Raw genomic sequence first — 23721 nt, 5'->3', positions numbered from 1 at the left:
GTGTAGCATTTTATAGTTTACTAAACACTTGATAAGCATTTTCCATTTCGATTGTTACAACTACCCTGTAAGATAGAAATGTTTCACTTCTGGTTCAGAGAGGTTAAAATTCCACAGCCAATAAGAGCCAGGCAGAGCCAGAACTCAGATCATCTACCTTTTCATTCGTTTTTTTTCCTTATTCCATACTGCCTTGCTGACAACCCCAATATTAACTTTCCCAAGCATTACTGACAGTGATTTTCAAAACTTTCCCTCTTAGAACACATAGAAGAAAGATAAGCAGCTGACCTTTTCCTGAGCTTGATTCAGAAGACTATTTCTTGGAAATAGACACATGGATAGATATTTTGAACCAACCCTATGGTGTGGTTTTCCAGTGAAACAGAACCTAGAAAGAGCCCCATGAAACTTCCTGACAAAGACTTTGTTGTTTAAAGGTTTATTTTCCATCTCTCTGCTGTCACTTCTGTTTCCTGAAAACATCCTGGGTGTCAATCTATTAAGTCAAAAGGAAACTTTGTAGTGGGACCTGTCAAAACATATCTTCTTTTTTTATTCAAGAAAAGATTATCCAAAGACTAAAAATATTTACACTGAGAGAGATATTGGCGAGCTGCCGTTGCAAAAGTAAGAGCAGACTTAATGCAAAATGTGGGACTTCACATTCCATCTAAAGCTACAAGACACTGCATTTAAGAGCTTGAGCTTTGGAGTTAAATCAACCATCTGAGCTATGGGACCTTGAGCAAGTTACTCAATATCTCTGAGCTCTAGTTCTGATTGAGATAACTACACGTTCCTGCCAAACTTAGTGTGGGGATTAAATAAGATAATGCATGTGAAGTGCCTAGCATTGATTTTGGCCCAATAAAATAAAAAGTAAGAATACAGTAAAAAAGTGGTAGCGGTAGAGAGGCAGTAGGGATAGGGATGGAGGTGGCGGTAATTTTAGTAGGGTTTCACACTAACGAAATTACACTTAGAATAAACAGCACAGAGAAACACAACACACTCAATATTTCAGGTTGTATTTAAATAAGGGGAGTAAGGTTTACCCCCAGGGACTCTCCTAAGCTGAGAGCAGATTCCAAGATGATGGGTTTTGTTGTTCAACTTCAAAGCTCTTTGGGAATCTGGAGATCTGGAGATGGAGATTAGCATCTTGCTGATCTAGGTTTCTCCAGAGAACACAGTTTTGTGGCATGTTGGATGACAAGAGAGGAGTGGGTGGTTATTTTCCTGAGGGGGGATTTCTTAGAATGTTTTGAAATGATCTGATACCTGTGCTTCTAACCAAAGTGACAAAACCTCCGGAGTAGTTGGAACTTTTCTGAACAGCACTGTTTGGAATATTGACCTGAATTTCTTCAGGTTTGGAGTCAAGTAGTTTATCCATGTACCCCAGACATCTGGTTAAGGATAGACCGACCCCTGAGTCTCAAGACCCTACTGGTGTGCTGATTAGTGTGCATGCCCCGACCTCTGTGTGTCTTCTGTGTTTCCCATGTTTGTCATTGACAGCCAGAAAAGTAAATCCAAGAGGTTCTTTTCAAAATCACCACAAAATCATCATGGGCCAACTCTACATAGAACAGATTACTAAGCAGCCTCCTTCAAAAAATACAAGCCTCTAAATTCAGTGTGATTCTATTATTAAGATTCTACATGCAAATTACTTGTGCAACATCTAATTTACTTTCTTATGGTTCCATCCTTTGCTTACCATCAAATGTTTACTTAGATTTATTAAAGTTAGCATTCATATTTTGAAGCATAGTAAAAAAGATAATTCTCTTCTACATTTTTTTTTAATATATATATATATGTGTATGTATATATATAATGTGGAAAAATCATTCACCTTCCTTCAAGGTCTAACTTCCATTTCCATCTTGGACATAAATTCTGAATATGCAAAAACAAGAGAACTTATTATAAGTTTGGTGTGTATGTGGTCAAAATGAAAGGTCCTCACCACCAGGCTAAAAGTGTCTTAAAGCATATTTTCCATCACAGAGAATAATAAAAGGATTTACCTTTCACTGGGTGTCACATGACAACAAAAGGCAATAAGCTTCAGCTTCTGCCATCAGCTCTAGTTCAACTGAGTGATTTTTTTTCTTTATTAAAAAAAAAACCACACATACACACTAGATGCTAGAGTGTTGAGTGTACTAACTGCTGGGGTGAAGAAAATTGTCTGGGACTGGTGCTGTCCTGGGCGGGATGGGGAAGGAGGATTCCACGATGACGGCTCTTGGCCACGTGTGGTTCCGGTCATTGTTAATACCAGCTTGTTTTTCAGGTGCATCATCCCCTGCTCGACCAGCCACTCCCTTGGTTCCCTGCAGCAGCACCACCCCTCCACCGCCTCCTCCCCGGCCTCCATCTCGGCCAAAGCTACCCCCAGGAAAACCTGGAGTTGGAGATGTGGTATGTTCCCCTTTGCCCCGGCTTGCTCAGAGACTCATGGTGAGAATGACAAACAGAAGCCAAAATGCTGCAACACAGGCTGCCTCAATGGCCTCCGATCAGTTGTACAAATGGCCCTGACATGTGGCATCTGAAAGGCAGTCACTGCCTGTGGGTGTACATTTTGACCCTCTCTCAATCTCCACCACCTTTCAAGTCGAGGTCTAAAATGATAGGAATAGGAGGCTGGGGTTCTCAGTTCTGCCAGCGTGGGTCTGATGCAAATTAAGGTAGTAATGCTCAATTGTGCTAAGTCCTTTAGAAAGAGAGGTGTTTTCTTTCATCCTATTTATCTGGCTTGGGAAGACTCCAAGAGAGGGTAAGTCCTGGTTTCTATCCCCAGACTAGGAGAACTTACTGGTGTTAAGCACACCGTGTGAATATAGAGGAGGGTGGTAGCCTGATAAATTTGTTCCAGAAGTTTCTTGCATCGTGTTTTAAGGCTGAAGAGGTGGCAAACATTCTGTGTGAACAATTAAAAGACTTCTGGAAGAGGACCATTTCTTTGCTATGCACGCACAGGAGTCACAAACTGGGTGATGTCCATAATATTTGGTTTAGCTAGCACAGTTGAGTATACTGTATTTAAATATGTTTAAATGGGTATAAGCTCTCACAGGAGGTTACCTGCTTAGTCCCTGAGGGCATGTAGGTTCACAGTCCTGAAACATCACAGATCTCAGCTTCTCTGAGCCTGATGTACCTGCACCCTGTGATTTATGGTTCCTCCAGCTCCATCCACAAACTCCTGTAGAGACAGAATCAATTTCAAGATAAAAATAATGTCACCCATACTCTTTTAAGAACCTGAGTTGTCATATCCAGAGCTGGAAGATGTCAAAAACATGGAACAAGAGTACTCCAACCTGCCTATCTAATTTTCTTCTCTTTTCTTCTTCCTGCAGCCCAGACCTTTTAGCCCTCCCATACATTCTTCCAGCCCTCCTCCGATAGCACCCCTTGCCCGAGCTGAAAGTACTTCTTCAATATCATCCACCAATTCCTTGAGTGCAGCCACTACTCCCACAGTTGGTAAACATTATCTCCTGTCTTTTAATCTGTTTGTTGTTGTGACTGGCTGTTTTTTATCATCTGAAAACCTCAAGGCCCTATACGTCTGGTTGAAATTGTTTTGCTCTGTGGTCTGCTACTATCAGCTGACTCTTCTTTTAAAAGCACCTTCTCAGCAAAGGAGGCGAAATGCTTCAACTAAGCAAATAAACAAATAAAAGAATATTAACACCTGTATTTTGCAGGAATTCTCTTATGCTATTCCATACAGAGCTACTCATAAAAGTAAAGAAGAAATCAACAAATAAGGTCCAGTAATTTACATATCATTTCTGTCATAAAAATAGTCTCCTTTGAGGAGGAATGTTCATTTAAGTTCCAATCGTGTACCACATCAGAAATCACGGAATTTTGATCTTTTATTTTCTTAAAGATTTCATTTCTTCGTCACTTTTGGTTGTCCTTCTGTTGACAGATGGTGTAAGTGTTAGCATTGTGGGAGTTGAGTAAACTTTTTGACATTCTTTTCTAGTGCTTTTCAGTGATGTGTGGTCAGTTTTCCCTGAGAAATAAGTCATTGCTGGCATTTTCAGTAAATGCCTTTGTGCCTCTTTCCTTATGGTGTGATGAAAGTCAAGAGTTGAGAATGGCTGCTCAGCTGGATGGTTTTCCCAGGTTTAAATGCCTCATTTTGCCTGGAGCATCTTTCCTCTTCCCAAGGCTGATCTCTCTCTACACCTCTTCACCCATCTTCCATAAGCTGCTGCCTTTTTCATGTTTGCATGGTATCTCTGCCCTGGGGCTCCACCCTTCCATTTTTTCCCATTGTCTTCCTTTATTGTCTGAACTCCCCTCCAAGTCTTCCATACTGTAAACCAGCTGGCCCATCCTGCATTGCTTGGGAGAATCATTAACTCAAAGCTAAATAAATCCCTGCTATCATTTACCAAAGAAGAGCACGCTACAGAGTTGCCCATGTGAGAAGTACTTTGATCAAAGCCTGAAGCTCTTCTGGAGAACTCCCTATTTTCCCAGGGATATAAATGAAGGTGTGCCTTGTAGGGGGCCCCAAAGAGAATTTCAACTATTTCATGTGTTCTGTATTTTTAATCAAACCAACCCAAAACAATCCTTCAAATTTGGTGAAAATATAACCAGCTGTCCAATTTTGCAGGATTCATTAAAAGACAGATATTTAACATCATTTATATAGCCACGTCTGTTCTTTCTCTGCATCATCCATTGAGGTAATTGGGGGCTTTCTCTTTTAAGATGCCTATGAGGCCAGTTCTCTCTGGAATTTTTTGTTCATTTTTTCTGTAATGTCTCAACCTTTTTTTTTTTTTTTGGACACTCTTTAATATTCCTGATTGCTACAGCCATTTCCCCCACTCTTGCTCTGTTTTTTTTTTTTTTTTTGTTATTGTTGTTGTTGTTTGGTTTTGTTTTATCTGGGGGGTTCTGTTTTGGGTTTTTTTTTTCCTCAAGATTATTTGTCCCACCTACTCCATGTGATTTTCCTGGTTGGTCTGAGAGGAAAGTAAGAAGCATCAACTCTCACTCACAAAGCAGACCTCAACTGCCCTCAGATGAGTGACTAACATATTCTTTAAGCTCATTGAGATTCATAGAGAAAATGACACACACAGAGAATTTGAACCATGTCCATGTTTTATACAATGCGTTTTTATACTCCCTGCCACAGAAATCTCAAATCCTGGCCAGTGACTTTGATTCTTAGTACAGCCAGTATGCATTCTTTCAAGATGAATGACAGAGGGGTTAAAAAAAAAAATAGCCACCTGAGAGGATACTCAACATTGCTTCATTGCTGAGGAACATTCTGATTTAATTTGTTTGGTTCTGGGTCTTGGGGGGTTTTTTTGTTGTTTTTTGTTTTTGTTTTTATTTTTATTTTTTGGTATTCCTCTTCCTCATTCTCCTGTTCTTTACTTCCTGCTGCTGTAGGCCACCTGACAGCCACTTGTCTCTGAAGTAGATGCCTTGTCAGATGGCTGCCTGTGGCTCCTGTGTATTGCTGTTTATCTCTTTTTGGAGAGGATGTGCTTTGGCTGTTCAGCACCAAGGGGCTGACTATTCATGACTGACTTGGAATGTCAACTTTATGCAGTAAAATAACTTGTGGGGGATAGAGAATTTCAGCAGCAGATTTTTGAGATCAGTGGCTCAACATTTCCCTTCTATCACACAATACTTTTTTGACATTTCCTATGACATCAGAGCCAAAACTGGGGCAAGTGTGGTGGAAACTTTGTACATATTTATTTGTACTTGCTTGTTGCAAAGTTGAACGTAATTCAAGGACTAAACTTTTAAGAGCAAGTCTAATCTTCCTATGCAACAATTCCTGTAAGAATATGCCCCCAAAACATTTTGGACATAAAATCTTTCATGAAAGCTGTGATTATAAAGTAGTAAGTCTGATGCCACACCTGAAAATAGGACTTTCCGTGCATCACCACACTCAAATAATGAAGAACCCCTCTGCAACTGTGTATCACCGAATTTAAGACACCTTCCATCAGAAGATACACTATTATTTTATATATGACTAAGAAAAGGAGGGGAAAACTGCCAAGTAAGCTAAGATGCAATGCTTTCTTATCCACTAATTTTAAGACCCATTCCAATTTCACAGATGTTAAAATGTGAAAAAGTGCACAAAGCAGAATCAATGAAATATAGTATACTCCTTTTGTATTAGAAACACTCATAGGACCTTCACTATTTGATTTGGGGGAAAAATCCTATTAATATTATGGGAATAGAGAAAATGTTTAAAATTATTCTAAGAAACAAACTCTTAGACATTTAAAGATAAACAGAGATACCTGTAATCTAAATATCCATTTTTCTTACTTTTTTTCTTATTTCTATGGGTGAGAGTCGGGGTTTTGGTTTTTTGTTTTTTTTAGATGTTTGCAAAATCTTTTTTTGGTACCCCAATGCAGTAAGAATACCATAAAGACAATTTTTTCATCGTTAAATGAAAAAAAATATATTATTAAATATATTGTTAATTATATTCCTTCACTGTTAATTATGCAATTTCAACTGCATCTTTAACATCATCTCAGAAATCTGAATGAATGAAAAGTAACCATTTATAGGCACCAAAGGAAGCAGTAGGTGGATTTTGATGTTTCCTTTGGTGTAGAACTCTGAGCAAAAGTGATTCAGTACTGGAATATTAGCTGTAGCATCTAAATCTTACAGTATTTTTCTCTAAGTCTTTGTCTCTCCTGGCTGGGTGGCAATTCTGAATTGGATAAACATTCTTTTAAAAATACTTGTATTAATGCCAATTACTTGGCACAGAAAGACGTTTGAGGATGGATATTCTTGATCTCAACTAAAAATTCCCATACTTAAGTTTAGTCTTTTTTTATCTTTCTACTATTTTTTTTTTTTTTTTTTTTGGAAAGGCCTGTCTCTGGTTCTGGCTTCCCCATCCCAGATCAATTTGAGACAATTTCCATGGTTAGTTCCTAAGGAAATTTTTTTCTTCTGTACTTAATTTGAGTGTTACCCTTATTTAAAGCAAGCACAGAGCTATCCAATAATTCATCTTTTAAGTTCCCCAGTTTAGTTACGTTGTTTTCTTCAAAGCCCTCAATGTCCACAACCACCAAAAAAAATTATGAACATGTTATTTAGCCCTATGAATTACTCTTTTGTAACTCCAATTCAAAAAACAAATGGCAGTATTGGAGACCCTTTTTTGGGGGGGGGGTATGTGAATTCTTGCCTTCCATTCTTTTTTTTAAAATTTTTTTAAAAATTTTAATCCCAGTATAGTTAACATACAGTGTTATATTAGTTTCAGGTGTACAGTATAGTGATCAACAATTCTATACATTACTCAGTGCTCATCATGATGGAGGCTCCTCATTTTAAGGAAATTGTAAATACGAAGTTAGTTCTTCAAAGGAAAGAAAATATCCTCCATCATTTCCCACTAACAGGTATGAAAGGGTATTGTAACATTCAGTTACTGCCAATGTAACTGTTTTGCTTCCCATTTTCTGAACAGATTATGGAGTGTTCTTCTTAGTGCCATGTCCTATTCCTCTCCTATAGATATTATAGACATTGCATTAACTTGTTCTAGCCACCAAGGAAGTCACTTATATAATAAATACTGACTGACAAGTGCTATCCTAGAACCTTAAAAGTTGACACAGAAGAACTCTTCCTGCTTTACTTCCTAAGTCTAGGAGGCAAGACAGTAGAATATTTTTTCCAAGAAACATTGTTTACAGAGTAATTTTACTACTCTCATCAATTTCCTTATCTTCTCTACATTATAGAGAGGATTGTCCCTTATGGGTCTTTGTACAGATTTTATTCCATTTTTTAATTTAAGTTGTAATAATACTCTTAAGACCTATGGAATCAAGCACTTTTTTTTTTTTGATCACGTAGAATAGAACTCCAATTACCTGTATTTGTTAGTTGGTGAGAAGGAGATCACGTGCAAAGATCTGGAACGGTTGGGGTCCACAGCAACTGTTGTGATCAATTTACAAAGACATTTGGCCATAGCTGGATACCATAGACAAAGATGGAATTACAGTAATGTTGTCCGAAATTAACGGGCCATAACTACTAAAGACAGGTGCAAGGCAAACTGAATTTGGATACTGATGAGTTTGAAATGGGATACTTCATTCAGCGACCTCAGATTTATTCTGTTGCTTTTTTATGGTCTTGTTGAAAGCTTACTCTTGCCCACTGGGGCAGGGAGAAGGTATATTATGAGTGATCCTGTGTACCAAGAGGTTCTACTGATGGACATATGTCTGGCCACTTGAGAACTGTGTCTGAGTGAAATACACTTACACAAGTCAATTACTAATGACAGTGCCTTTAACAACTCCCTGAAAAGGTGGGGGCGTGATTTCTTCCGTGGAGCTGACTTTAGCCAAATTCACAGATTGCTAAAACCTGGCATTTTAAAATTTTTAATTTTTAATTTTTTAATTTTTTTCTCATAGAACCATCATAAAATAAGCACATTACTTTTTTTGTACCCTATCATCATTATCCCACTGTGTTAGGTTTTGTTTCCTTTTTCCATTAATATCATTCCTGTGTTTCAATCAGTGAAGTGTACTGCTTGATTTCATTTGAGATTTGTATTTGTGTTTTTGTTTTCCATTCTTTTATATTTCTTTGGTTTGTAGTGTCAGAAGATGATGTTTTTTATGACAAACTGCCCTCGTTTGAAAGGTGCTGTGATACCCTGGCAGGTATGGTGCTAGCCCAGTGATCCCTAGATATCTAGACTTTAAAAATCCAAGCCATTATGCCATCTGAATGCTATAAACTTCATGGACATGCTATTCACCTCATGAGTGTCTGGTGCCTCTCAGAAGCACCCTGTCTATTTATTGTTCATCGTGGAATTCATGCCACCAAATTTTTTTTTAAGTGAACCTGTTAAAAAGCAGCAGGTTGCATGACAGTTTCTCAAAAGGTTTGAAAAAGGTGAGATGCCATTGCTTTGTGAATTTACAAAGGAAGGAATAATTTAACTGCTCAGAATTACATGTCCGGTGACTGCTTTTGGATTTAAAATATAATAGGACACCGTCAGTAATCTTGTTTTCTCTTTGGTACGTAGGTAAAGGGTGTTTTGTGTCTGGATGCCTAAGGTGATTCCAGGGGAGGGGACGGAAGATGTGCGACATCTTCCATGAACTTTAAATTGATATGCAATGCTGTTGTCATTTAAAACCTAAGCTAAGTTTGATATAACCCATAACTCCGAGTTTATCTTTTCGAAAATATAGAAGGGGATGACATTGAAGATGAAATGGATACAGCAATTGCTAAATGACCATTTGCCCTAACTAGTGCAGTTAAAATATGCTGACGCCCCTGCATGGCCAGGAAGACTTCCGCTCCATGCGCTCAAGCACCGAGTATCAAGCTACCAACAACACGTGCCCATCCCTTTAGGCCTCCATAGCTTTGCTTTTGCTTTCTGTTTCCCAAACTAAAAACCAAAACCAAAACATAGATTACCAGCCTTCCCTTTTTCCTGCACGCTAATGGCATGCAGTGCCTCCGCCCTCCCCCATAGTGAGATTAATGACCTGTAACTCATACTGTGTCCTTCTCTCTCCCTCTCCTTAACCTTTCCCATCCCGCTTCAACTCCTGGCCATACAGAGAATGAACAGCCTTCCCTCGTTTGGTTTGACAGAGGAAAGTTTTATTTGACTTTTGAAGGTAAGTAGTACATAGCATACCAGATTCTAATTGATACCCCTCATCCTTTTTTTCCCATCTGCATTTCCAAATCCCAGTTCTCGTCAAAAGACCTGGTCGCACCTTCTATATACAAATGCTATGGCTACTTAGAAAATATGAAATACTAAAGAAAATATGACATGAATTTGGTTTGTATGGGATCTTCAATTTTTCATATTAAAAAAAATCAAGCCAATTTGCAGTCAATATTGGTTACTTAATTAACTGTGTGAAATTGGAAAAAAACAAACAAACACCTTTTTTGGCCAAGGAACTTAACTCTGTCAACCAGGGCTCTTTCCTGACTCTTTTGCAAATGCAATACAATAAATGTAAGGACATTCTGGGTTGGAATTGGCATTTAATTTTGTTTTGGATAACTAATATTTCAGATACAACATCCATTACTGTAAAGCATAAATATGTATACATATTCTTATGACAAGGAATGCTGCATAGGAGATCAGAAAAATGAGGAAAAGAACAAAAAGGAGTGTTGTAGTAAATTCTATTTTCATCTACTGAAATTGCAACTGACATGGCTGTAGGAAAATGGACAACTATCGCTGGACTTGCCATTTTAGAAGATTAAGGTGAATTTACATAAATATAATGTCAGGTATTTAACCTCAATGTTGGATAATTTGTTATACTCTGAATTAAGGATTAGCATTCTTCTGTTTTATGTTAAATTCTAAAACATTTTAACAGGCCAGGCATTTGATAAAAAATCTTATTTAAGCTAATTGTGGGGAAATTTTAAGTAATAATATTGTGGGTGGTCTCATCCGTAAATATTTATCACTTAAGCCCCTACTTTCTACTATTTTAAATAGCTAAATTTCTCCTAGGATCAAAAGTGGGCCAGAATGTATTCTACTGTAGAGTCGAATCTAAACATTGAACTTGTCTTTGTGTTTCATGACAGCAAAAAGCACTTTCCTAACTTGAGTGTGTGTTTTAAAAATCAGAATGACTGATAAAGATTTTTAAGTAGCTTGTGAGGTGTTTTTTTTTTTCTCTCAGGGGAGAATTTTCTGGGCAAGATGGTCCTAGAGGTGGAAGTCCTTAGCTGGGAGTAGCTTGGGTAGCAACAGAAAAGAATGATCTGATTTAAAGCTTTCCAAATACCTGATATCCTGTCCTGGCTCAGGTGGAGGACAGGTGGATAGGTAATCTTCAGGGGAGGATGCATGTTTCCCACATGATGTCAGAAGCTTTCTTGCCTCGGGTCATTACTTTTGTAATAACCAAGATGCAAAATCCACAAACTTATGACCTTCTAAGCCAAACTTATGACCGTCTAAGCTTTCTCTTTGAATCTGATGGAATTAAAAAGTGTCCAGGTGTCTTTTTACTGATCAGCACATCTCAAAAGGAGAAGCTACGGTTGAATAGGTTGGTAATCCCAAAGTACAGCAAAACCCTGCATATATAAAGGCCCTCTCTCTGGTTCGGGCTGGCCACAGCAGAATAGTTTACCCTGTTTTAACCAGGGAATTGAACAATACGCCACTGCCAACGCTGCCTCAAGTAATTGGGGCCCCACAAAAAAAAAAAAACAAAAACAACAACTTCCATGGTGTTTGTTGTTTCCGTTTGTTTCGGTTTTAGAGTATCTATTGGCTAGTTTGCTTGTGTTCGAGTTTGGGTTTCTTTAAATGGAGAGACAGACTTTTTTGAAGATACCTGTCTAAAGACAATTTTAGGTTGTTGGTTTGTTTTTAAAATATATATTATCAGTCAAATATAAGTATCAATAACTGGGTGGTATAAAAATGTGAACTACATTTTTTTTTCATTTTAGGAAAATATAATTATAACATATAACATAAAACATAATATTAGGTATCTAAAGTTGGTAACATAGCCATTCTAATTAATAAGATCTGAATTTCATAAGCATCTTGATTTAGACCAAGAAAGTCATGCAAGAAGGTGTTTTAATAGAAATAAATCAGAATCTCTAGTACCATGTTACCTTCATCTTGGACTTTGCACAAGTCAAGGACGTATAGAAAGGGCTTCCCAAGCCACTGTGGGAGAAGCCATATCACAAATATATGCCCCTACTTATCTCATTGAGAAGTGCTTATGCAGATAAAAGTACATTAAAATGAACTTCAGGACTTAGGAGAAACTAAACATGACACTTTGCCACCTGAACAAGAATGGCTATGTTTTAAGAATAGAGAAGGGTAGGGGCACCTGGGTGGCTCAGTCGGTTAATCATCTTAGTTTCAGCTCAGATCATGATCTCAGCGTCACGAGATCAAGCCCTGCATCAGCTCCATGCTCAGTGCACCGTCTGCTTGTCCCTCTCCCTCCCGCTCAGCCTCTCCCACTTTGCTCCCTGACCCCAAAATAAATAAATAAATAAATAAAATCTTAAAAAAAAAAAAGAATGGAGAAGGTTTGTTTTCAGCATTTATGTACATTAGCTTCAGGTATTTTTAGCTAGTGCAAGCTGGAAGGATTTTTTTTTATTTTCTGCTGTGATGATAAAGGACAGGAAATCACCTTGAGAATAGTGCCCCTACCCGAATTTTAAACTCCAAAAGGACCGTCATTCAACATGTCCTATCGAATAGCACTTCTAGCATATTCTTCTAGGGCACTCTGGTTTTACCCACATTTGTTATTATTCATATCATTTTCTTCAATGCTTCATTCAGGGAATACAGAAGAAGATTCCCAGGTCATATTACTCACCTGTTCTAAACAGCTTTTAAATCATTATTTATTGGCATCTAAATAGTGTTTTTATAGTGTTCAAAACCTTAGCTGGTCTCATTCATACAGTGCTCTAGGCATTATAGTTACTCAGTAAGTGTTTGAGCCACTAACCAACCAACCAACTAACTAATGAACATTGGCTTATGAATTTATTTGGAGACAAATGTGATATGCTTCATACTTTCAAATTTGATTTAACAAGAAAGGTAGAAAGGTGTTAAACAATGGTTCTAACCCAAAAGAGTTCCAAAGCTTTTCTTAGTGTTTCACTTTGATAAACAATTTCAGTAATATCTTCACCTATTTAAGTTGGGTTTTAAAAAAAACAAAGGTTGCAAAAGGTAATAAATTAATTTATCCAAGAGTATGAAACTATCAAGTATTCTTCTGAGATGGAAGGAAAGGAAAGATATTTACATGACAAATAAAAGATGTGACTATTAGACATTTGAACAATTCCCTAGAGCATTTTAACATGACGATGCTTCCAGAAATGTGCTGTCCCTCTCTTTGTTTAGCTTATTTAACTATAAAATCATCTTGTATTTGGTAATGAAAAACAAACAAACAAAAAACCTTGCAACCATTCTTAAGTGTCCTTGTGTCTGAATAGCATCTCCATCCTCTGTGCATACAGCCTCTTGCACACTCATCTCTAGACTCTTCTGTGCTCCCGTTATTGCTCTTACCCCTATCACGCCTTCAGGAATGTCACATCCTTAGCAACACCCTCCTCTACATTCGCAGGCTCTCTGCCAACCTCGCCCACCTGTTTCCTTAACTGAATTCCAGCTCTCTTCAGAGACCATCACTTCTGTAGCACTCTCCCCGGAAAGTTCTCCAGTCTTCTGTGGGCCATATGTCATGGGACTACAAAGCACTGTTTGAATTCTCCCAATTCCCTGTTGCCACTTCCAGACCACCTCCTGTTGTGCCTGTGTGTTGCCCATCTGATAATTCGACCGCCTACCACTCCTTCTTGCCGTCCACTGCTGACCTTCTTGTCCCCTGCATTTAACTGCAGGCTTAGAGATGCTGGAAGCCCCTTTTCACCCTCTTCTTCACCTTGCTTCCTAGCTTTACCCTGTGACATACATTGATGTGGATGACCCATCCAACACCGTGGTTTTAGGGCTTCTTTGACTTCTTAAGCTCCAACACACTTTCTGTCCATGCTACTCAGTAATCCACACCTCTGGCCACATCTTGGAAATGGTCCCCACTGGCAAGTGTCATTTTGGGAGATGAACCCTGAGTTTGAATGACACATGCCTGGGCACAGAAGTAGATTACATAATGGCATTTCCCATCTGACTAGAGTTACCAAATAGAGAATTAATGAGATCAGCACAAAGCCCCAGGAAGAAGAGTTGCTATGTGTAGACAATTTTTTTTTTTTAAGATTTTATTTATTTATTTGAGAGAGAGAGAGCATGGGGGGGGAGGGTCAGAGGGAGAAGCAGACTCCCTGCTGAGCAGGGAGCCCGATGCGGGACTCGATCCCGGGACTCTGGGATCATGACCTGAGCCGAAGGCAGTCGCTCAACCAACTGAGCCACCCAGGCGCCCCTATGTGTAGACAATTTTAAAAGCTGAAGCATAGGTTAAATTGTTCCCTAGAGCAGGAAAAGGGAACTAGGGTCAATGATGAATAGAAGAGAAAAGGTAAAGAATATCCATGCATGCATTCCTCTATCCAGTGGTTAATAAGCCTTCCATGACGTCCTCAGAGCTCTAAGCCCATGTGCAGGAGTGATGGAGGGAAAGTGCTGTGTCTGCCTTCTAGGAATTCACAAGAAATGGAGGAGATGGGCACTTCCTACAAAAGGCACACAATAGCAACAGTCATTATAGAATGCAAAAAAGTGCTGGAAACGTTTGAATAGTGGATAGACTTTAACCGGGAAGAATCTGGAATAACTTCTGGAGGCACAGGGACTTGGACTGACTGACAAAATTTGGGGATTTACTGAAGCAGTTTGAGAGAAGTAGTAAGGGACAGACAGTATCGTTTTCCATCTTGAGATTTGAAAAACACCATCAAAGTAGCATCATTTGAAATCTACTAGGATGTGGAAAGGAGTGAAATCTTCCATCCCGATACACAGGGAGAAAGGTGCTGTTGTAAACCAGGAGAAAGGGATCTCCAAGAGAACTAGAAAAAAAATGAGTTACTTTTGGGACCTCTCAACTTAAATGTCCTGCACCTTCCATGTAGACGAGTCCAGGAGTAAACAGATTGTGCAAATTTGGGAGTCATTTGCTTAGAGATAAGGACTGAATCCATGGAGGTAAGGGTTTAACCTTGGGGCATGCCTGCATCCAGGAGCCAGATTGGAAAAAGAATGCATTGTGACTTGGGACTTTCTCTATTGTATCCTTTCTTTAAATAACCACACAAATATTAGTGATTAATTTTTAATGCATGATATTCAGTGGATATGCTTTTGTGGAATGTATCACATGCCTAGATCCTTTGCTGATCTTTCGCCTCACAGTTGTCTTTGCTCTCAGGAATGCCTAACTGGCTGACCCAGTTGCACTCGTTGTGACGGTTAACCTAAGTACCAGATAGGAAAATTGCAGACATCAAGCCTAGAAGGAAAATACCAGCTTTTAGTTGGCTGTTATTGCATGTACAAGTCAACGTAGAGATGACACACTGTCTCCTTTCTCCAACTGCTTCCCATCAAAGCCTTTGTCCTCTTTGGGTGTGTGTCCTTCTCGAGCGTCTTCAAGGACCTTACCACCTTTTATTTCTGCCTCCTTTTTTTTCCTTCTGACACACTCAAAACTGAACATCATATGAGACTAAGGATATTTTTAGTATTTCTTGTGTACATCAAATAAAAATTTAATGACTTGTATAAATCTTAAAAATAATTGAATAATAAATTTTGGATTTCCTTGCCTATGAATAGAAAGAAAATTGTTTTTTATAGGATACTTCATTTTTCTTTTTCCATGAAGCAGGAGCTCTTGCAAAATACTATGATGTTCCCTACCTATCCCCATGATAAACTTATAGCCACATCTGTCATGTTCAAAAGAAGGAATTTGTTGTCTTTTATGATATTATAGAGTTTGACTTGAAATACTCCTCATGGCAGCTCAAATATGTATATGCCTTGATGTGCTCATAGTCATTATGCTTTGGCCAGAGTCAGGACTGTCTTCATATGTTTATATATAGAGAGAGCATACACACACACACACACACACACACACATATGTTTATGTATATATACACACACACACAAATATATGTGAAATTGATTATGATGGGTGCATAGCAAAATGCTATGGTTTTCTATGTTTACTAATTCTGCAATAGGTAGGTGGTATCTGATAGGGAAAACAATGAACAAATCTGTGGAATAAGGCTTTGATAATATTGCTATAGGGACAGGTATTGTTATGGATATATTCATTCAATCAGCAAGTGTTTATTGAGTCCCTACTATGTGCACAGTACTATGAAAAGTATTAGGTTTACAGTAGTGAACAAGAAAGACATGTTCCTCCCTTCATGGAGCATAGAAGTCAGACATTAAACAAATAGTTACAATAACGTGCAGAGATTGTTATATTCAGAGGTAGGTATTTTGGAGGCATCCAGCAGGGAGACCTAACCTGGCCTAGAAGTTAGGGAGAGCTTCCAAAAGAAAAGATGAGAGTGCTATTTAAGTCTACACAGAGTCTGCTTTGAAGAAATATAAAATGTCGCTGAGTTAGAGTTCTTTTTTTTTTTTTAAGATTTTATTTATTTATTTGACAGAGAGAGAGACAGCGAGAGAAGGAACACAAGCAGGGGGAGTGGGAGAGGGAGAAGCAGGCCTCCTGCGGAGCAGGGAGCCCGATGCGGGGCTCGATCCCAGGACCCTGGGATCATGACCTGAGCCGAAGGCAGAAGCTCAACGACTGAGCCACCCAGGCACCCTGAGTTAGAGTTCTGATATAAAATCTTACTTAATGTAAAAATGTTAACCTACAGGTATATTGGGTATTATCCTAGATACTAAAAATAGAAGGAGTCCCCAATTAATTTATATGTTTACTCTCAGCACATACATAGGCACACACATACACACACAGGGAGAAAAATATATGTTATATGTAGAGAATGAAAGAGAATGTATATACATGTATATATGGAGAGAAAAAGTGTCATCGTGTGTGCATGCGTGTATGTGCGCACATTGGCTCCGGAATTAACACTCCAGGTCTGAATTATAGCCTCAGCATCTATGCAACTTTGGGTAAGTTACCTAACTTTTCAAAGTCTCAGTTTCCTCCTATGGAAATCGGAATAGCAATGGCACCTTGTGCATACGGTTGAAGTCACGATTAAATGGTCAAGTACTGAGGTCAGTGCATGCGAGGCGCTCAGTAACTATTAGCTATTAGCACGAGTCTCCAACTTCACATTTCCCTTGCTTGTGACATGGCTGTGTTTTGTATAGTTTTTGGCTGCTTTGGAGAAGATTGGGTTGTAGCACTCCAGCCTTCGTCCACATAAAACATGTGGCCACTTGGTCTGCTGTGAGTGGCTACGCGGCCTCCCTCCTCATCAGCAGGGACAAGGAGCAATCTTTTCCCCTCTGCTTATGGAGCAGGAGAATGATTTGGAAGCAGAATGCATCCTCCCTGCTGTACACGTCCCGCCTCCACCAGAGCCTATCATTAAAGCTGACTTGTGGAGACGAGTGATCTGGCTGGTGATACGTTCCTCGGGGTGCTGTGTTCATGCTGATGGGAGATGCTGGAAGAAAATCTGTTACCGTCTCTTTTATTAAAGGGTTTGTAAATCATGGCATTTCAGCAGATTTGACAAGTAATTTCAAACTTCCTGAGAAACAGAATGGAGAAGCTGAGAATCACCACGGGGGAGCTGCTTTACCTTTGCATAGTTGTGAGCCTTCATCATGCGATAGCTTTTTTTTTTTTTTTTTCATTATTATTATGTGTCCTCTAAGACGATCTCTCCATAAATTAAGGCTGCCCATCCATTGTACTCTGGACTCTGGCCACCCTAGACATAGAAGAACCCCTGGCCACCCCCTTCAGAGAGGAAAGCTGACATAATGAATGAAGAAGTGATTCAAAGAGGTGGTGTCAAGACTCAAGAGAATCTCCCATTTCTAAGCCACTTCATGGATGTGGAATGAACAGATTTTAGTCAGTCCTTTGTGACAGGTCTTTGTAAACTATAAAGTACTATAGGCATGTAATCATTACTAAAACAGTAATTGCCATTAATGAATGTTTAAAACGTGCTAAGAATTTTGCATTCATTGCTTCATTTATTAAGTCCGATATTGATTTGGGCTCATCAAGATATGGCATTTAAGACAGAGCATTAAGAGAAGCCATTGCCCTTAAGATTTTCACACTTTTGTGCCTTCGGCTATTTTGCAACATACATATGGCAATAATTTCTGCCAGAGCATGGACTGTTAGCAGCCAGAAGTCTCCTGGACTTGTTCCACTTCTGTGGGCTATTTTGTACTAAGTCACCAGGACGTGAGTAAATACGGCCTTGGGATCTCTTTTCCTGCTGGCACACCTTCACAGACAGCATGTGCTATTTACCATTGTGTTTCTGGATCTTATACTCAGAATAATTACAGCATGCCTTCCCCCTAAGATCTGATTTAGAGGCTTGAAATATGCCTCTGAGAAAGCACGAAAGGTTATTCTGGAGAAGTGTCCCAAAGGAGCAAGGATGATGTTAATTTTTCAAGGATGTTTTGGTGACTTTTGAGAGTTGCAGTCGTCATTGTTAAGCATGAGGCCAGGAAGAGGAAGCATGAGTTATTTAATGGTGATTATTCCTTTCCTTAGATTTTGCCCTTTTTTGGACTCTGCTCGCAGCCCATTCCCAATGAAACTGGCAGCTCAAATCACAGGCTTTCAGACAGGTCAGCCTACAGTGGCATCCTCCATGCCTCTCCATTCATAAATATCAGCCCCCAGGGGAATAACTTTTAATAGTGTTCAAAATCACCAGCATCCACTTTTTAACTATATAAAAAAAGAACTATTCAAAAAAATAAAGGAGAAGTGTAGAAACCTCAGTGGTATTTAAGATCTAAATCCCAATTTCTATTTATATTTTTGCCACAATACCAAAGTAATGCGTGCTCATTATAGAAAATTTAGAAAAACAGAAAAATATAAAGAAGATGAAATAACTTACAGTCTAATAACCATAGATAACCACTGTTTTCACTTTGGTGTATATCACTTCTAGCGTTTTTCATGTGATGTGACTGTGTGCGTGTATGCATGTAGAGTGTGCATGTTTATAATTATGCATCCTTTTATTTTAACATATGATAATGTCCACCATGCCATTCAAATGTATTTTAAAATAGCTCACAATTTGCTTGATTCTGATTATGAAATCGATTTAAGCACATTATTTTTTAAAATTCACACACTACGGAAAGTACATATAAAGGAGTAAATACAGAGAAAGAAGGAAATCCTGCTGTTTGTAGCCACATGGATGGATCTTGAGGGCATTTGCTAAGTGAAATAAGCCAGACAGAGAAAGATAAATACGGCATGATTTCACTTATATGTGGAAACTAAAACAAAAACAAAAGCAAGTCAAACTTACAGACACAGAAAATAGAGAAGTGGTTGTCCGGGGCTGGCACGTGAGGGAAAGAGGGAGAAGTTGATAAAAGGGTACAAACTTTCAACGGTACAATGAATCAGGTCTGAGGCTCTACTGCATAAGATGGTGACTCTGGTTGACAGTACTGTATTGTACAATAGAAATTTGCTAAGAGAGTAGAACTTAAATGTTCTCACATATAGGTAAGGTGATGAATGTGTTCATTAACTAGATGGGAGGAATCTTTTCAGATTGTGTATGTATATCAAATCATCATGATGTGCACTTTAAATTTCTTACAATTTTGTTTCTCAATTATACTTCCAGTAAAGCTAAAGGGGGAGAAAAGATCCTACAACTACAAAAAAAAAAAAAAAAAAGTAAATACCACCCTGATCATACTTTTGAGAAATTAGTAGAGATGACATTTTTAACATTTGTTGAAAAATCTTAAAGAAAAGCCTCTCTCTATAGATACCTATACACACACGTGTGTGTTACATTTACTTGATTCCAAAAGGCTATCCTTTAGGATATGCTCCACTGGTTTAATAATGATTTTTTGGGTGCAAAATAAACTTCATTAAATGTAGGAAAGCGGGGCGCCTGGGTGGCTCAGTCGGTTAAGCATCTGCCTTCAGCTCAGGTCATGATCTCAGGGTCCTGGGATCGAGCCCCGTGTCGGGCTCCCTGCTCAGTGGGGAGCCTGCTTCTCTCTCTGCCTCTGACTAGCCCCCTTCATGCTCTTGCTCTCTCTCTCAAATAAATAAAATCTTTAAAAAAAATGTAGGAAAGCATTTTTTCTAACCAATAATAGACCAAATGCAAGCCACCATCTAAAGTATAACAATTAGAAATTGAGTCTAAACCTATTTCATATTCTGAATAAAAGATGGATCTAAATCAATTCTGGCCATCAGCGGTTAGGTCTTTATGCCGCATGTTCATAACCTTGATCTCTTTCTTCTCTTTGACACTGATAGTTTAAGTTGGGGGCACATCAAAAATTCCAGGCTTTTATCTGCGTTAGTATTCCTGAGTTTATTTATAAATTGCCAAAGATAAATAGCTTTTTTGAAAGTCGTCTAGAAGTTTTGACAGGTACAGTTTTAGCACCTGAGTTATATATTCTTACATGATGCATAATTCAGTCATAACCTACTTTTGCGCCATCTTTCAGAACTCTGTGGTTTAGTTTACAAAGGATGTGGCGGTTTCTCCTGCTTGCAGTTGCGTAGCCTGGTATGTGACAGTTTATCTCTTGTGTACAAATAACTTTTCACTTTATTACTGCAGCAGATGGAATTTTCTTAAAAGCATTATAAGGGGAAAGAAGGGCCCAAATGTAAGTTAAAATGTAATCATGAGAGGCTACCAATCCAAGTAACTCAGCTCAACCAAGGAGACTGTGAGGTGAGCTGATAACTTTTACTCGTGGTGACATTCCCACAAGTACAGACAAAGACAATGGCAGAACCTGCTCTGTTGGCTGCCATCTGGTTTCTTTTGACATGGTTTAGAAGATGCATCTCAACTTCAGAAACGTTACAATGTTTTCGAAAGTATTTCTTAAGCTCAAGGAAATATGTTACCTAGAATTTTATGCAAATAGAATATATAATCTGCCCTATAATCGTCAGTCAATAGTAATCATTTCTCTTTTTTTTAAAGATTTAGTATTTTTTTTGAGAGAGAGAGAGAGAACACGCACATGCCAGTGGGGGGAGGGGCAGAGAGAGAGGGAGAGAGAATCTCCAGCAGAGTCTGCGTTGAGCTCAGAGCTTGAGGCGGGGCTCTATCTCCCGATGCTAAGATCACAACCTGAGCCGGAACCAAGAGTCAGACGTTCAACAGACTGAGCCACCCAGGTGCCCCAATGGAAGCCATTTCAACTTAGTATATGCAGTGTGTGTGTGTGTGTGTATGTACATATATACACATACATCTGTATAACCATGTTAATGGTTCCATAGTATTATATACATATACCTATCTTCTATTAGGGGATGTTTAGGTTTTTACCCTTTTTATTTCTATTATGTAAAATGGTGCAATGAGCAGCCTTAAGCCTGTATCTTTCTGTACTTATCTTAATTTGTCCTAAAGAAAATTACTAAAAATGCAATTGCTATGTTAAAGGGTATTCACATTTTAAACATTACTACATTATTGCTAAACGTCTCTCCAAAAAGTTCATACCAGCATTATGATTAACATTTTTCCAGGCCTTTATCAACATAGTTATATCAATATTTTTCACTTTTTCCAATCTAATTGGGAAAATGTGATATGTAATTGCTTTTAGCTCCATTTTTAATTACTCAAAACTTTTTAACATCTGCCTAGCATTTCATTGTCATGAATCATGATTTATTTCACTTCAATTATTAGGCATTTAAATTGCTTCAAATTTTCCCACATGCAGTGAACATCTTTGCATATAATTCTTTGGCCTGAAGATATTTTTCTTAGAATAGATTCTTAAAATTGGAATTACTGGCTAAAATTGTGCAGCTTTTAAAAGTTCATGGTACCCATTGCCAAGCAATGTTCTAGAAAGGTTATACCAATTTTTACTTCCACTAACATTATCTTACAGTGCCCGTTTCATGAAGTATTTGGTTTTTAGATCTTTTCTAATCTGAAAGGGTAAAAATTTCTCTCATCCTTGCATTTCTTTGGTAACTAGTGAGGCTGAACTTTTCACACTTTTTTAGTCATTTATGGTTATTCAGTGAATACCTTGTTCCTTTTTTAAAAGTCGTTATGTTGCCCACTTGTACTTGAGAAATACTCTAACAAGCTAATATACTAATGTTGTCCACTCCCAGGCCATACCATCAAGTAGCCACTCCTTCTCTAAAAATACATACCAGACTTTCCACAGGAAAACAGATTTCCCCCACCCAAACGTGCTTGGGTATCTTTTTTGGAACCTCTAATTCTCCCTATTCCTTAACAGACTCCTTGCCTGTTCTGTTCGTGCTCTTGGATCTGTGTCACTATCCCCCACCATTGTATTCATGGCCTTGCTCCGTTTGGTTTGAAACCTGACCCAGGCTCTCCCTAGCTTCTCTGAGGATTTCAGATCCCCCAACTATATTCACTTCCTCCCTGCCTCAGCTCAGGGATTGCTCATGTTGCCCATGGGAGAACACCTCTCCTGGCTTGACTAAGCTCTCCAGCCTTTCTTTCCTGTACTCTGTTCCTTTGTATGGTCATTATTAGATATTTTCCCAAGTGTCTTGAATAGATCACCCATAATTGTGGCACTGTAGATATTAATCACTCAGCATAAGTTTGAAGAAAGAAACTTATCCTCTAGCAAAACCGGTGCTTGCAGTTTTTCCCAAGACAGTTGCTGAGGTATACAAGGACATTCACGGGCATGGCTCTTTTAAAACTAGAAATCAGTGCAACTCAAACTTTTCTTCATTAGCCCCTCCTCTTAGCCAGGGAGTCTTTTTAGACCTTTGTTTTCCCCTAATCGCTCCCCAGTAGAATTTTAATATCACAAATGTACTATACATCTGGCTGTGTACTGTATGTCTATCTGTGTGCTTTGAACATAAAAAATTAAGATTGCTTTCGCCTTCCCCCAAGAACCAATTTTCACACTGTTTGGGGTGATACTCCCCCACTAAGGATGCACGCCGGCCACCCACCTGAATCTTGGAGCAAAGCTCACTAACATGAATGGACAAATATTGATAATATAGGGTAGGGCTTAAGAATGCCATTGAAATTTAGACCTGGTTTTCAGTCCCAGCACTTCTACTTACTGTAGAGCAGGTTACCTTGAGCAAACCCATGTAATTTTACTGAGATTCAATTCCTTCAATGAATGGTAAAACATACATAACAGTATGGACCTCAAAGAGATGTTTTGAGAGTAGAAGACAATATGCATGTAAAGTATTCAGCACAGTGGCCATCACACGTAAGTGCTCTATATAAATTAGCCCTTGATATCATTATTCATATTCTCTGTATACCATGCTCTTGCTGGCTCAGCCTTAGATGCTGGATCAAACAAACTCTCAGTGCTATCTATACAAAATTGTCTAGGATTTGTTCATGCGAGTCTTCATACCAAAAACATTTTCATTGTGGCTTTGTCTCCCACCTTGTGTCCATTTTTAACAATAGTCCTTGTGTTTAATATGTTTACTGTGATTTTGATGATAAAAACAAGTATAATTTTTTTTTATTTTTGGAGTCAACAATATTATTTAGGAAGTTAATTAAATATGGCATTAATGTTGGATGATGGTTTGGGAACTGTAAGCAAAGACCCAGTTCAAAGAAAATTCTCTATAAAACATGGCAAAAATGTCAACTGTCATGTTTCTGGACTGAGTGGAATTTGAAAAACAAGAAATATATGCTCATCAAATATATACTATATTTGTATGTATGTATGTATATATATCTGCAGGCAGGTAAGCAGAGATTTCTGAAGAGGAAGACTGAAAATAACTCTCATCCCATTTGTGTACCCAGAAATTAAGTATCCTTAACTCTGCTCTGTGCAAACTGACTTTCTTAAGTGTGCCTTCCTCATTTTCCTAGAAGCAAATGTCTTGCACACTGAAA

General features: G+C 38.5%; 1 protein-coding gene across 10 annotated transcripts in view; it reads left to right on the top strand.

Annotated features, from left to right (window-relative positions):
* The window catches only part of SGIP1 (SH3GL interacting endocytic adaptor 1), a 203499-nt gene that overhangs the window by 148788 nt on the left and 30990 nt on the right, over positions 1-23721 (top strand). For 3 of the 10 annotated variants that reach the window (XM_035018330.1, XM_035018337.1, XM_035018334.1), the window contains 3 exons: positions 2309-2436; positions 3381-3507; positions 9684-9743. In XM_035018330.1, the coding sequence (XP_034874221.1) occupies positions 2309-2436; positions 3381-3507; positions 9684-9743 (315 nt within the window). Of the gene's footprint in view, positions 1-2308; positions 2437-3380; positions 3508-8693; positions 8760-9683; positions 9744-23721 lie in introns of all 10 variants that reach the window. The other 7 variants (XM_035018331.1, XM_035018338.1, XM_035018335.1 and 4 more) reach the window with 3 other exon arrangements.

The sequence above is a fragment of the Mirounga leonina genome, unplaced genomic scaffold (genome assembly GCF_011800145.1).
Source record: "Mirounga leonina isolate KUSES-001 unplaced genomic scaffold, KU_Mleo_1.0 Mir_173, whole genome shotgun sequence".
NCBI classification, from domain to species: domain Eukaryota; kingdom Metazoa; phylum Chordata; class Mammalia; order Carnivora; family Phocidae; genus Mirounga; species Mirounga leonina.
This window is presented reverse-complemented; position numbering and strand designations above follow the sequence as displayed.